At 47.4% G+C, this 15000-nt stretch overlaps 2 protein-coding genes across 7 annotated transcripts in view; both read left to right on the top strand.

Annotated features, from left to right (window-relative positions):
- LOC107571561 (serine/threonine-protein phosphatase 4 regulatory subunit 3-like) overlaps nucleotides 1-3888 on the top strand; it is a 22597-nt gene extending 18709 nt beyond the window's left edge. For all 3 annotated transcript variants that reach the window (XM_016257890.1, XM_016257888.1, XM_016257889.1), the window contains exons 13-18: nucleotides 1003-1120; nucleotides 1395-1446; nucleotides 1514-1653; nucleotides 1740-1867; nucleotides 2976-3124; nucleotides 3203-3888. In XM_016257890.1, coding sequence (XP_016113376.1) covers nucleotides 1003-1120; nucleotides 1395-1446; nucleotides 1514-1653; nucleotides 1740-1867; nucleotides 2976-3124; nucleotides 3203-3304 — 689 coding nt within the window. In that variant the 3' untranslated portion in view covers nucleotides 3305-3888. The remainder of the gene's footprint in view (nucleotides 1-1002; nucleotides 1121-1394; nucleotides 1447-1513; nucleotides 1654-1739; nucleotides 1868-2975; nucleotides 3125-3202) is intronic.
- A 3482-nt stretch (nucleotides 3889-7370) lies between these two features.
- Nucleotides 7371-15000, top strand: part of LOC107571558 (girdin) — a 53120-nt gene continuing 45490 nt past the window's right edge. For 3 of the 4 annotated variants that reach the window (XM_016257882.1, XM_016257879.1, XM_016257881.1), the window contains exons 1-2: nucleotides 7371-8072; nucleotides 10039-10136. In XM_016257882.1, coding sequence (XP_016113368.1) covers nucleotides 8001-8072; nucleotides 10039-10136 — 170 coding nt within the window. In that variant the 5' untranslated portion in view covers nucleotides 7371-8000. The remainder of the gene's footprint in view (nucleotides 8073-10038; nucleotides 10137-15000) is intronic. The other variant, XM_016257880.1, reaches the window with a different exon arrangement.

Below are 15000 nucleotides of genomic sequence, written 5' to 3' on the forward strand. Positions count from 1 at the left end.
CGCACACACACTCGCACACACACACACTCTCTCTCTCACACACACACACACTCTCTCTCTCACACACTCTCTCTCTCACACACACTCACGCACACACACTCGCACGCACACACACTCTCTCTCACACACTCTCTCACACACTCTCTCACACACTCTCTCTCACACACTCTCTCTCACACACACTGACTCACTCACACACACACACTCGCACGCACACACACTCTCTCACACACACACTCGCACGCACACACACTCGCACGCACACAGACACACTGACTCACTCTCACACACACACTCGCACGCACACACACTCTCTCACACGCACACACACTAGCTCGCACGCACGCACACACACTAGCTCGCACGCACGCACACACACTCGCACGCACACACACACACACTGACTCACTCACACGCACACACACTGACACACACACACACGCACGCACACACACACACTCTCTCTCACACTCTCTCTCTCACACACTCTCATGCACTCTCTCTCACACACTCTCACACACACACACTCTCTCTCTCACACTCTCTCTCTCTCACACACTCTCTCTCTCACACTCTCTCTCTCTCACACACTCTCTCTCTCACACTCTCTCTCTCTCACACACTCTCTCTCTCACACTCTCTCTCTCTCACACACTCTCTCTCTCACACTCTCTCTCTCTCACACACTCTCTCTCTCACACTCTCTCTCTCTCACACACTCTCTCTCTCACACTCTCTCTCTCTCACACACTCTCTCTCTCACACTCTCTCTCTCTCACACACTCTCTCTCTCACACTCTCTCTCTCTCACACACTCTCTCTCTCACACACTCTCACACACACACACTCACTCACACGCACACACACACACTGACTCACTCACACACACACACACTGACTCACACACTCGCACACACACACACTGACTCACTCACTCACATACACACACACACACACACTCTTGTGTCAGGTTGGTTGTGAGCTGCTCATGTGATTGTGCAGGTGCGCTGCGCTTCATGAGGAGAATCATTGGACTGAAGGATGAGTATTACAACCACTACATCGTGAAAGGAAACCTGTTTGAGCCGGTCATCAGCGCACTGCTGGACAACGGCACCAGATACAACACACACACACTCACTCTCTCACACTCACACACACACACACACTCTCACTCTCACTCACACACACTCTCACACAGACACAGACACACACAGACACTCACTCACACACTCTTGTGTCAGGTTGGTTGTGAGCTGCTCATGTGATTGTGCAGGTGCGCTGCGCTTCATGAGGAGAATCATTGGACTGAAGGATGAGTATTACAACCACTACATCGTGAAAGGAAACCTGTTTGAGCCGGTCATCAGCGCACTGCTGGACAACGGCACCAGATACAACCTGCTGAACTCGGCCATCATCGAGCTCTTCGAGTTCATCAGAGTGGTGAGTGGAGCCTCTGCAGAACACAGTCTGATCCGCTCGAGTCTGACCGCTGCCCTTCCCTCATCAGGAGGACAGCAGATCTCTGATTGAGCACATCGTGGACAACTTCTACACGGCGCTGGAGTCCATCGAGTACGTGCAGACCTTCAAGGGCCTGAAGGGCCGCTATGAGCAGGAGAAGCAGCGTCAGAGCCGAGGACTCAGCAGGTGCCCACACCTCAGCCTTGCATCTTCCTTCCTTCATTCATTCCTTCAGACTGACTGCTGCTAACAGACCAGTGAACCTCTCACAGGTGCCGCAGGGACGCCCGCTCCTTTGATGAGGACGAGGACATGTGGCTGAATGAAGACGAGGAGACCGCTGACACCGGCTTGGACAAGTGCAAGAGCGACTACGGGAAGTTCATGGAGAGCGAGAAAGGTACTGGATCTAGCAGAGGTCCTGCAGCTCCTGAAGTCTTGATTCAGCCGTCCACAAATCAAGAAAACTCATGAGATGTTACATGCACTGCAAAGATATGAAAGTCTTCCTCGGTATTTTTGTCTTGTTTTCCAATGCAGATACCTAAACATACTTAAATCAAGAAACATTTACTTGAGACGCAATATGAACATACGTTTTGTTCTCTGAGAAATTGAACGAAATGGAGTTCATGCTCCTGAAACAAGAACTAATATCTGCCTGTGGGGAATGAAAACGTGTGTTCCCCAGTCAGTTACGGTGATTTTTCTGCAAACTTCACTTTGATCAGTTTCTCATTAAAAAAGACGAAAGCAATAATCCCCGTGAAGCCGTGGTTTACAGTGGATTTATAACCGCTAAGCGGCGAAGCGGAGTGCCTAAAACCCCCTTAGCTATTATAAATTCACTGTAAACCACGGCTTCACGGGGGTTACTGCTTTTATAAAACGGTTATTCCATATACGTAGTAAGGTTACACAAAATAAAACCGAGCAAATAAAATGATATTAATAAACACAGTATTCTTCCAGCAAACAATGTAGCTCCTCAGAAACAGTTGTGGTTGCTACAAAGTGGTTGCCGAGCAACACACAAACGTAAACAAAGGTGTGTGTTACTTTGTAGCGTCATTTACAACAGCTTCGAACGCGGCTCAGCCAATCAGAATCAAGCACCGGAACTCTCCGCTTTATCGTTCTTATTTGGTCATTTATCTTCTCAAGTAAATGTATCTTGCTTTAAGAATCTGTGGAGGTTTGCAGAAAGCGAGGAATAACATCACTTGTTTGCAGTGTGAGCAAACGTTATCTCCATATACTGGTGTTTCAAGCAGAGATATTCAAGTCTTGAGCTTTTTATTTAATTGCAAAATGAATTAAAAGGTTAGTTGTTTTTCCAAACATTGAAGTGTTGCTAATAAGACATTTTCTTATTAAATGATCTTTTCTTGGTCTTCCGGATGTCTTTCTAAAGTGTGCCTTGAGCATCATGAGACCTGCGGACAGCTGGAAGCTGCTAGTGTTCCCCGCGGCGCTCTTCCTGTCACGTGTCTGTTTTCTGCTTTCAGCTAAAGAAGGTCAGGACAAGGAGAGCCAGCCCAAGCGGACGACGACGGGCAGCTTTAAGTTCCGGTTCTCTCATTCTGCAGGAGCTCCCCCCTCCGCTTCCTCCAGCGGCTCCACACCTGCAGCGCCACCTTCAGGCCAGACGGCCCGGGTACGTCACGCTTGTTCCCATCGACTCGCAGCGTCTGAGCAGCTTGTGCTCTCTTCTAAAGCTGCCTGTGCTCCTCAGACCGGACCGCTGGGGCTCGTGGACTACTCTGATGATGAAGACGAGGAGGAGAGCGATGACGAGGAGCAGGCGTCACACAAGAGGCCTCGTCTGGGCTCGTAAAGCCCGCTGTAGCGCTGTGCTCACCCCACCTGAACCTGAGGAGCTCAGCGGTCTGCTCTCCAGTGAGCCGCACACGCTAGCAGGACTAGCCGCGCTAGTGAAGCTGGACTGGCTCAGACTCTGGGACTCGCGGGCTGCTGTGATGGTGAAGCTCAGCGCTGTGGGCAGATGTGTATGAGAGCTGTACAGTGGCTGCTTCTTTCTTACTGCTTTCCTCTGGACGCCTGTGTTTCTCCAGTGAGACCGTATTAACCTTTATTCTCAGACGTCTGTATTTCAGGCTAGAAGATTTTAAAACACATGAAATTGCAGTGAAATGTTTAGGTTTGTGTGCGGCGGAGATGAAGCATGTGCACTGCAGCGGTGTAACGCTTCTCTGATCTCCGAGCTTTGGGCTCTTCTGTCTCGCAGAACACAAGCTGATCGCACTCGACTGCCAGATGCTCAGATTAAATATTAAAAGCTGTTTTTGTTTTCCCCCTCGTTTTTCTACACTTTCCTACTAGCACCATCTCCGTTAAAGAGCATTTGTATCAATTTGATATTTTTACAATTTTCAGATTAAATTTGGTCCTGCAGTTAAACAGGGTTGTTCAGTATTTTGTGATGTTTGAGTGTGTGTACTAACAGAAGGACAGTTGACGCTGGAGTGTGATGACTGTGATCAGTAATGAGTGCAGAACGTGAGAAGTGTACTCTGGAGGTCTGGACCGGCGGCCCCCAACACTGCACATTTATTCAGGTCCTGTACCCTTAAATAGGGCACTGTTTGTAGTGGTGTCCGAAACCAGTGGACATATCGAGTGCACCCATTTTCCAAATGTGGGTACAGCGTACACTCTAAAAAAAAAAATTGTATTTAACCCAGCATTTTTTAGAGTGTAATATCATACAGACATTTGATTGTGGTTAATACATGCTAGTATTACCGTGACAGAATGCAATGCTAAAGCAGCAGCCCCTCCGCTCCTTCAGGACGGTATCAGTGCAGTAATGTAGAGATCCTGAGTGAGGGTGTGCGGGAGACTGAGCACAGCACCGTGAGCTGAATCTGGTGTGTTTGATTGAGGAGACTCCAGGAACAGGGCTGGAAATCTCTGGTCTGGCGATCTCCTACACATCATACAAGGAGTCCTGAAGATGTGAAGGATGGCCACGGCTGTCTCGAGAAAGCAGCAGAAGTGCATACGAGCACAGTTACGTGAGCGTACCAGTGCAGCTGATCCGGTCCACAGTACTGGACAAATACAAAGGTGACCATATCCAAGCCTGAGCATGCAGACAGAAGCCGACCGCACACAGAACTGGAGTCTCCAGACCGAGGGGCTTCTGTTGGCATGACTGGACCCTTGTGCATTTCATCTTGAGGATCTGGGTCTGTCTCTGTTCACGTTGAGGCCAATCTGAGATGAAATAGTTGTCACTACATCAGTGTTCTTGTTGTGGGAGAGAAGTGCAGGGTGTCAGTAAAGTCCAGGTCCTCTTCATTATTCAGTCAATGGCAAAAACAAACAGGAGGGTGACTACATTAACAGAGATGGATAAATACTGTAACAAATGTATCGCTCATTATAAGTTATATTAGTTCATATAATATAATCTGTTTACTAATGCTAATTAACTAAATGGTACTAAATTAACAATTTATTTCTTAATTAAAACTTTATTAAACTAGTTTTTCCGGACTATATTTAAAAAAGTAAGATATCCTATTTATTCACTATAAAGTAGACCTGCTGTGATGAGTGTAAATCAGAGAAGGACTGCGTCCAGGTAAGCCAGAGCTCTGCACGAACTCTGTGGAAGGAGATCAGACATGTTTGACCTTTTGAGCCGAATTGAGAAAACTTAGCAACAAGGAGCACGTTTCCGAGTGAGTTTTGTTGCTCAGAGCCATGACAAATGAAAGGAGGACACTGTAGGAGGGTTCGTAAGGTTACAACAAAAACGTTTATTAACAATATAAAACCAAGAAACGACAGTTTCTCGGACACATGATGTTAAAGTATCAGACAGAACAAGAGTCACAACTAATAACCCAAAATCAAACACCACAGCCCAGGCCAACAGAGCCCAAGCTTTGCTAGAGAAGTGACCACCAAACCCCTAACCGTAACCTCCACCTGCAGCTCAAGATGCTGCTCAAATCCTCTGTAAGAAGCAGTGTTATTTGTCTGGTGTGTGATCCTCAGTCATCGTGTGCATGATGGACAGTTTTTCCTTTGTGACTAATACAAAGTCTGTAAGTGTATGATGAAAGTCTTCAGATTTTAAAAGTTGAGTAGTGTATTCCAGCCTTAAATATTGCGAATTATTCCAGTTGTGTATTGCAGATTTGTGTTATACTCGAGTAAGGATAATACTTGTTTTTACAAGACTTTCTCTGATTTGTTTCTGGACTCCCTGATGTCCTTTGGCTCTGAATGTCCATCTGCATCTCCTTCAGCTGTGGCAGGACTGCCTCCGAGACTCCTCCGCTGCAGCTTGTGGAAGCTCTGGGCTGTAAGTCCCAGGCACTCGAGCGGTTTCCAGCTGAACAGAGACCGTCTGCTGTGCTCTCTGGGTCTGAACACAGCTCCTGATCATCTCATTATTCTTCATAAACCCCGTGTGCTCCAGATCATTACTCTACTGTACAGACAGAGACATTCTTCCCATGAGAAACATGGGCTCTCTCCAACAGTAACCACACATTTCACATGTTTAGGCACAAATGATGACGACACTTTATAATAACTTTCATTAACAAACATTATATAATGATTAGCAGATCATTAATTAAACTTTCAGTTCATATGATCATCCACTTTTTAAAAACCTACAAATAATTTTAGCAGAAATTATTACAAGATTATTTATGAATGTACTTTTAAATGCTAACAAATGTCACTAAACCTCCATTCATTCACGTATTACCTAATGCTCTTTTTAAGCACTTAACTATTCATTAAACAATTCATGTTATCATATATTATTCATTAACTCATAATCACAGTCTGTAAAGGCCATATATTTGGTCTGTTTGTTGTGTAGACTACTGTTTTCACATCTTAACAAATAATTTATTAATTTGTTCATGTTTCTGCAATAGTCAATCTAAAGTTGAGACTATTCATCCTTTGTAAATGTTTACTAATCTTTTAGTATGTTTATGGGCGCTGGAATTTTAGCTGCTGTAACAACGCTTGTGTAAAGAGTGGTTAGTTAAGTTTAGCTAAATGCTCGCCTCAACACTTATATTAGTATACGACTGTATATCATTAAAAAGAATATTCCTTTAATCACACATCAACAGCAGAAAACATATCAGTTCTTCAAGAAAATACTTAATTTATCAAAACAATATAATATAAACAGATTGAACCGTGTTCCCGTATAATAATCAAACTGACCCGTTGACCCTTTAACCAACCCTTAACCTACCCACACCGCCAAACCTGTCCCTAACCTTACCCTAACCAACCCTTAACCTACCCACGCCACCAAACCTGTCCTTAACCTACCCACACCACCAAACCTAACCATAACCTTACCCTAAACAACCCTTAACCTACCCACACCACCAAACCTGTCCTTAACCAACCCTTAACCTACCCACACCACCAAACCTGTCCTTAACCTACCCACACCACCAAACCTGTCCCTAACCAACCCTTAACCTACCCACACCACCAGACCTGACCATAACCTTACCCTAACCAACCCTTAACCTACCCACACCACCAAACCTGTCCTTAACCAACCCTTAACCTACCTACACCACCAAACCTGACCCTAACCAACCCTTAACCTACCCACACCACCAAACCTGACCATAACCTTACCCTAACCTACCCACATCACCAAACCTGTCCTTAACCCACCCTTAACCTACCCACACCACCAAACCTGACACAATATTCAGATCTACACACTCGATCAGAAAACACAGGAGAAACCAGTGATTTCAGACAGACGCGAGGAAGATCACACGACCACGAGAGCTTCACACTGCATCTGCTCATCATCAGTCCATTCTGGCTTCATCATATTTACTGGCGGAGTGTGCGTGTGTGTGTGTGTGTGTGTGTGTGTGTGTCGCGTCGCGTGCGCACTGCTCGTGTTTGCGCGCGTCCTGCTGCCTGACGCGTTATAACGCAGCGCTGCTCACTCAGAGTCGGTGTTTGTGTGAGTGTTTCCAGACTGTGCGGGTGTTGCCTGCTGAGGGGGCAGCAGTGGGTGTGTTCTCATGGCGCACACGCGCAGTATGTATGCTGCTGTACCCGTTATGTTGTGAATGAATGGAGGAAACGAGAAGCGCGCTGGAGGCGTCGACACTGCAGCTGCAGGCGCTGTGTATCCGTGCAGTCTATGTAGTGCAGTGCGCTTCGTTCCCGTGATGTGTGGCGGAGGCGGAGCGCTGAACCCGTGCCCTCGTTAGTGCGCTTGCTGTAGTAGCTCACAGGCGGCGCTTTGTTCGCCACGCACGCACGCGCTCCTGCCGCTAGAAGCTCGACACGTCACGCGAATCTAACGGGAAACAGCGGCGTCTCATTCGGGATGAAGGCACCGATCGCGCCGCGCTCGTCCGGCGGAGAATAAGCGCGAGGATCTGCTCACGGCTGCGGGACGCGGAGGAAAGCCACGCGAGCGACAGGATGAGGAGCGCGTTATAGACACAATCCTGCTCCAGACACCGCCGCTTCATTCCCACGCGATGGACACGATGCAGCGCGACGCTTTCACGCCTCTGCTGGAGGATTTTCTGCGCTCTCCTCTGGTGTGCTGGGTGGGTGAAGAGCGGATCTGCCGCGCCGCGCCGCGATGGTGTGCTGAGCCTCATCTCTCTCTCTCTCTCTGTGTGTGTGTGTGTTTGTGTGTCTGACTGTGTGTGTGTGTGTCTGACTGTGTGTGTGTGTCTGTGTGTGTCTGTCTGTGTGTGTGTGTCTGTCTGTGTCTGTCTGTGTGTGTGTGTGTCTGTCTGTGTCTGTCTGTGTGTGTGTGTGTCTGTCTGTGTCTGTCTGTGTGTGTGTGTGTCTGTCTGTGTCTGTCTGTGTGTGTGTGTGTCTGTCTGTGTCTGTCTGTGTGTGTGTGTGTCTGTCTGTGTCTGTCTGTGTGTGTGTGTGTCTGTCTGTGTCTGTCTGTGTGTGTGTGTGTCTGTCTGTGTCTGTCTGTGTGTGTGTGTGTCTGTCTGTGTCTGTCTGTGTGTGTGTGTGTCTGTCTGTGTCTGTCTGTGTGTGTGTGTGTCTGTCTGTGTCTGTCTGTGTGTGTGTGTGTCTGTCTGTGTCTGTCTGTGTGTGTGTGTGTCTGTCTGTGTCTGTCTGTGTGTGTGTGTGTCTGTCTGTGTCTGTCTGTGTGTGTGTGTGTCTGTCTGTGTCTGTCTGTGTGTGTGTGTGTCTGTCTGTGTCTGTCTGTGTGTGTGTGTGTCTGTCTGTGTCTGTCTGTGTGTGTGTGTGTCTGTCTGTGTCTGTCTGTGTGTGTGTGTGTCTGTCTGTGTCTGTCTGTGTGTGTGTGTGTCTGTCTGTGTCTGTCTGTGTGTGTGTGTGTCTGTCTGTGTCTGTCTGTGTGTGTGTGTGTCTGTCTGTGTCTGTCTGTGTGTGTGTGTGTCTGTCTGTGTCTGTCTGTGTGTGTGTGTGTCTGTCTGTGTCTGTCTGTGTGTGTGTGTGTCTGTCTGTGTCTGTCTGTGTGTGTGTGTGTCTGTCTGTGTCTGTCTGTGTGTGTGTGTGTCTGTCTGTGTCTGTCTGTGTGTGTGTGTGTCTGTCTGTGTCTGTCTGTGTGTGTGTGTGTCTGTCTGTGTCTGTCTGTGTGTGTGTGTGTCTGTCTGTGTCTGTCTGTGTGTGTGTGTGTCTGTCTGTGTCTGTCTGTGTGTGTGTGTGTCTGTCTGTGTCTGTCTGTGTGTGTGTGTGTCTGTCTGTGTCTGTCTGTGTGTGTGTGTGTCTGTCTGTGTCTGTCTGTGTGTGTGTGTGTCTGTCTGTGTCTGTCTGTGTGTGTGTGTGTCTGTCTGTGTCTGTCTGTGTGTGTGTGTGTCTGTCTGTGTCTGTCTGTGTGTGTGTGTGTCTGTCTGTGTCTGTCTGTGTGTGTGTGTGTCTGTCTGTGTCTGTCTGTGTGTGTGTGTGTCTGTCTGTGTCTGTCTGTGTGTGTGTGTGTCTGTCTGTGTCTGTCTGTGTGTGTGTGTGTCTGTCTGTGTCTGTCTGTGTGTGTGTGTGTCTGTCTGTGTCTGTCTGTGTGTGTGTGTGTCTGTCTGTGTCTGTCTGTGTGTGTGTGTGTCTGTCTGTGTCTGTCTGTGTGTGTGTGTGTCTGTCTGTGTCTGTCTGTGTGTGTGTGTGTCTGTCTGTGTCTGTCTGTGTGTGTGTGTGTCTGTCTGTGTCTGTCTGTGTGTGTGTGTGTCTGTCTGTGTCTGTCTGTGTGTGTGTGTGTCTGTCTGTGTCTGTCTGTGTGTGTGTGTGTCTGTCTGTGTCTGTCTGTGTGTGTGTGTGTCTGTCTGTGTCTGTCTGTGTGTGTGTGTGTCTGTCTGTGTCTGTCTGTGTGTGTGTGTGTCTGTCTGTGTCTGTCTGTGTGTGTGTGTGTCTGTCTGTGTCTGTCTGTGTGTGTGTGTGTCTGTCTGTGTCTGTCTGTGTGTGTGTGTGTCTGTCTGTGTCTGTCTGTGTGTGTGTGTGTCTGTCTGTGTCTGTCTGTGTGTGTGTGTGTCTGTCTGTGTCTGTCTGTGTGTGTGTGTGTCTGTCTGTGTGTGTGTGTCTGTGTGTGTGTGTGTGTAGGTGAAGACGGTCTCTCCGCTGGGCTCCGGAGGCTCTCATCTCTCCGACTTCATGACTTTAGTGGACGGGGTTCATTTAAACGACATCATGACTGAGATGTGAGTACAACCCGATCGATCTGACCAGATATTCACCCTGCTTTTACTGCAAATACACACTAAATACTAGAGTCAAACCACAGTAACCATTCATTAACCATGGGTTTACTACAAAAAAGGTTACTCTAGTTAAACCATGGTAATCACAGGTTACTATTGTTAAACCATGGTAACCTCAAATTTGGTTTTGGTTTTACTTCAAAAAAAGGAAGGAGGTTAATATAGTTAAACCACGGGAACCACAAATAAACCATGGGTTTACTACAGCATGCACAGTTTAACCATGGTGTTTGTAGTAAAACTGCTTATACACATGGTAATCAGTCCACCAGAAAACATGGTTCCTCCACGTTTACTCCAGTGAAAGCAAGGTTGGTTTAGGCTGAATGAAGCCCCTCAGGTATGTCTAGCTCTTATGGGCTTCACTGTAGTGAAGAGCTCATTATAATATGCTGAATCACAGTACCTGATCACATGACTGATGATTGTGATTGTGAGAGTCACGCTGCTTTTATACAAGAGTTCAGTCAGTCTGACCGCAGCTTCCTCTGGAGTCACTTCTGCACTGCTTCTGATTGCTCAGAGCAGCGGTCCAGCTGAAGTCCACAGCTCTGACATCACAGTCCATCACCATCAGCGGAGGTCAGCTCAGGACACGTGACGAGTCTAGACTCCCATCAGTGCCTGTGTATTCATGTCAAGTGTGCGCTCACTGGCTGTGTCTGTGATGTTTGTGTGTTCACGGATGTGTGTGATGTGTTCAGCTGCTGCACACTCACTCACACACACTCACACACACACTCTCACTCACTCACTCACTCACTCATTGTTGAGCAGCGCTGAGGTCTGTGCAGGTGCTGCTGCAGTGGCTTCATTCAGTGTTAGTGTGAACAGCTGTTTGAATGACAGCACTGATGTGTTGTGTGCTGCTCACTGTGATCGTGTCACACTCCAGCAGACAGCATCACAAACACAGGGCTTAAAGGTCTCCGGCACCGTGCCGGATCTCTGGCGTGCAGCAGTTGGCTGCGGGAAAAAATAGTCCTACATTTAAAAAAAAATCTTGTTGCTAGATATCACTTTCGAGTCCATGAGTTCGCCTACCAATGGTACGAGAGGAGCACAGCTTTCACTCTCAACCAAACTAACATTACTAGCCAGTCAGAATGTTTTGCTCTTATAAACACGACACGCATAATAGTATCCAACTGCAGAGTCGCAGCTGATGAATGGAGAAGCGCCACACAAAGGTCAAAGATGTCCATCTAGCGCATACTTACATAGAATAACTCATTAAAAAGCAGCGGAGCTTTGCAAACTTAAAAATTTCTTAAAACTAGTATTAAAACATTGTCTGGTTCTAGTGAAGCGAGTATCTGTATTTTGTCTCATCTCGTGAGCTCAGTGTATTGTCACACACCTAGTGTCGATAAGCTGTGATATAGCTCATACTTTTCCAAGTGTATGATACAGCTTTCATTCTTCAGGTCAACCATATATTCATGAAAAAAAAATCAGTTTGAATAAAGAAAGCGATAACTTTGCCATAGTATCCTTTCACATGTTAAAGTTGCCAGTCATTGCGTGCTTTGCGTGTGCTCTGCAGCTCTGAGCACTGTAGCCAATCACATGAACACAGAAGAAATCTGCTGAAGGAAGTCTCACACTTCCTCTCATTATAACATGGTGTAAATAAGCGATTCGTTGTGTGTGTGTGTGTGTGTCGCTTCAGTGATTGTACAGGTGTGATTGACATTTTCACTGCTTACAAAGGACATGCATACTGCTGTGCTGCAAGCTGCTTCAGTGTGAGAGGGAACCAGTACCCATCCATAGGGGTAACCATAGCAACACCGTGAGGTCTCGCGGCTGCAAGAACCGTTTAAAGTTTGCTTTGACCAGAGTACTGCGACTGAGCGTGTTTGAATCAGCCAGAGGTGCAGAGGTGCAGATGTGTGTCGCAGCAAAAGTACTGGGCTGGTGATTATGACACAGATCACCGTTGTTGATAAAGGACTCGATGAATAGAATTTACCTTCAGATATAAATATAAAACCCAAGCCGTCACCAAACACACACACTCCAGACAGAGGCTTGAGAAAGAAACGGAAGAGGGCACTGGACCAGCGGAATCATTCTGACCCGGATATCTTCAACTCTGTGATGAAGACGAACATGAGGGAGCGTTCTCACGTAGTTCAACTCTCTTGGTTCATTTGGTCCGGAACAAAAAAATAAAAGGATACATTTGGTCCCGGTCCGTTTAGCGTTCACACTGGCATTTTTGACAGCGAACCTAAAGAAGAGACAGTGATACGTTCACAACCTGATTGGTCGGCTTTAACGACGTGTATTTCACGACGGAACTCACCGAACTCCCCAAACAGAAGACTTAAAGCGGCGCTGCAGAGCGATGGGTGTTTGACATCACAGCACACATTCACTGCTTCAGCTGGACTGAGCGCTCATGATGATTCAGAAAAATGAAATACTTTATATATGAAACTAAAAATGCCAGTACGTGGCCACCGTCTTAATGAACGAGCCATTGAATCATCCATTCCAGCGAGTTGTTAATAACACTGACTGAAGCAGTAATCAATCCCCGCTGTGCTTCTCTGAGCTCAACCGTTCTGCTGGGGCTAGGTTTGGAACTGTTTTCATTGGTGAAATAGAGTAAAAACAGACATACTGTATCTAAAACCTAACTGTAGCTCTAACAATATTAACCCACATTCTTGTTAATCAAACTGATGAATAACATCAACTAAACCGTCATGACACGAATATGAGACGGATACTCGTACGGTTATTATTGCCCCATATATCGGATTTGAGGTCATTCTAACTGCGTTCTGCTTCTGCTGCTCTACATCAGAGTGAAAGTGAGTGACGTACACTTCATAACGTCAATAAACACATCGATAATGATATTATCAGAGACCGTGCACACTGCAGACTCCTATAGGTGACTGGATGGGTGCGTGTGTGTGAGAGAGAGAGAGAGAGACAGAGAGAGAGAGAGAGAGAGTGAGAGAGAGAGAGACTGTGTGTGTGTGTGTGAGAGAGAGCGAGTGTGTGTGTGTGTGAGTGAGAGAGAGTGAGAGTGTGTGTGTGTGAGTGTGAGAGAGAGAGAGAGAGACAGAGAGAGAGAGAGAGAGAGTGAGAGAGAGAGAGACTGTGTGTGTGTGTGTGAGAGAGAGCGAGTGTGTGTGTGTGTGAGTGAGAGAGAGTGAGAGTGTGTGTGTGTGAGTGTGAGAGAGAGAGAGAGAGACAGAGAGAGAGAGAGAGAGAGTGAGAGAGAGAGAGACTGTGTGTGTGTGTGTGAGAGAGAGCGAGTGTGTGTGTGTGTGAGTGAGAGAGAGTGAGAGTGTGTGTGTGTGAGTGTGAGAGAGAGAGAGAGAGACAGAGAGAGAGAGAGAGAGAGTGAGAGAGAGAGAGACTGTGTGTGTGTGTGTGAGAGAGAGCGAGTGTGTGTGTGTGTGAGTGAGAGAGAGTGAGAGTGTGTGTGTGTGAGTGTGAGAGAGAGAGAGAGAGACAGAGAGAGAGAGAGAGAGAGTGAGAGAGAGAGAGACTGTGTGTGTGTGTGTGAGAGAGAGCGAGTGTGTGTGTGTGTGAGTGAGAGAGAGTGAGAGTGTGTGTGTGTGAGTGTGAGAGAGAGAGAGAGAGACAGAGAGAGAGAGAGAGAGAGTGAGAGAGAGAGAGACTGTGTGTGTGTGTGTGAGAGAGAGCGAGTGTGTGTGTGTGTGAGTGAGAGAGAGTGAGAGTGTGTGTGTGTGAGTGTGAGAGAGAGAGAGAGAGACAGAGAGAGAGAGAGAGAGAGTGAGAGAGAGAGAGACTGTGTGTGTGTGTGTGAGAGAGAGCGAGTGTGTGTGTGTGTGAGTGAGAGAGAGTGAGAGTGTGTGTGTGTGAGTGTGAGAGAGAGAGAGAGAGACAGAGAGAGAGAGAGAGAGAGTGAGAGAGAGAGAGACTGTGTGTGTGTGTGTGAGAGAGAGCGAGTGTGTGTGTGTGTGAGTGAGAGAGAGTGAGAGTGTGTGTGTGTGAGTGTGAGAGAGAGAGAGAGAGACAGAGAGAGAGAGAGAGAGAGTGAGAGAGAGAGAGACTGTGTGTGTGTGTGTGAGAGAGAGCGAGTGTGTGTGTGTGTGAGTGAGAGAGAGTGAGAGTGTGTGTGTGTGAGTGTGAGAGAGAGAGAGAGAGACAGAGAGAGAGAGAGAGAGAGTGAGAGAGAGAGAGACTGTGTGTGTGTGTGTGAGAGAGAGCGAGTGTGTGTGTGTGTGAGTGAGAGAGAGTGAGAGTGTGTGTGTGTGAGTGTGAGAGAGAGAGAGAGAGACAGAGAGAGAGAGAGAGAGAGTGAGAGAGAGAGAGACTGTGTGTGTGTGTGTGAGAGAGAGCGAGTGTGTGTGTGTGTGAGTGAGAGAGAGTGAGAGTGTGTGTGTGTGAGTGTGAGAGAGAGAGAGAGAGACAGAGAGAGAGAGAGAGAGAGTGAGAGAGAGAGAGACTGTGTGTGTGTGTGTGAGAGAGAGCGAGTGTGTGTGTGTGTGAGTGAGAGAGAGTGAGAGTGTGTGTGTGTGAGTGTGAGAGAGAGAGAGAGAGACAGAGAGAGAGAGAGAGAGAGTGAGAGAGAGAGAGACTGTGTGTGTGTGTGTGAGAGAGAGCGAGTGTGTGTGTGTGTGAGTGAGAGAGAGTGAGAGTGTGTGTGTGTGAGTGTGAGAGAGAGAGAGAGAGACAGAGAGAGAGAGAGAGAGAGTGAGAGAGAGAGAGACTGTGTGTGTGTGTGTGAGAGAGAGCGAGTGTGTGTGTGTGTGAGTGAGAGAGAGTGAGAGTGTGTGTGTGTGAGTGTGAGAGAGAGAGAGAGAGACAGAGA

The sequence above is a fragment of the Sinocyclocheilus grahami genome, unplaced genomic scaffold (genome assembly GCF_001515645.1).
Source record: "Sinocyclocheilus grahami isolate Dianchi unplaced genomic scaffold, SAMN03320097.WGS_v1.1 scaffold1613.1, whole genome shotgun sequence".
NCBI classification, from domain to species: Eukaryota; Metazoa; Chordata; class Actinopteri; order Cypriniformes; family Cyprinidae; genus Sinocyclocheilus; species Sinocyclocheilus grahami.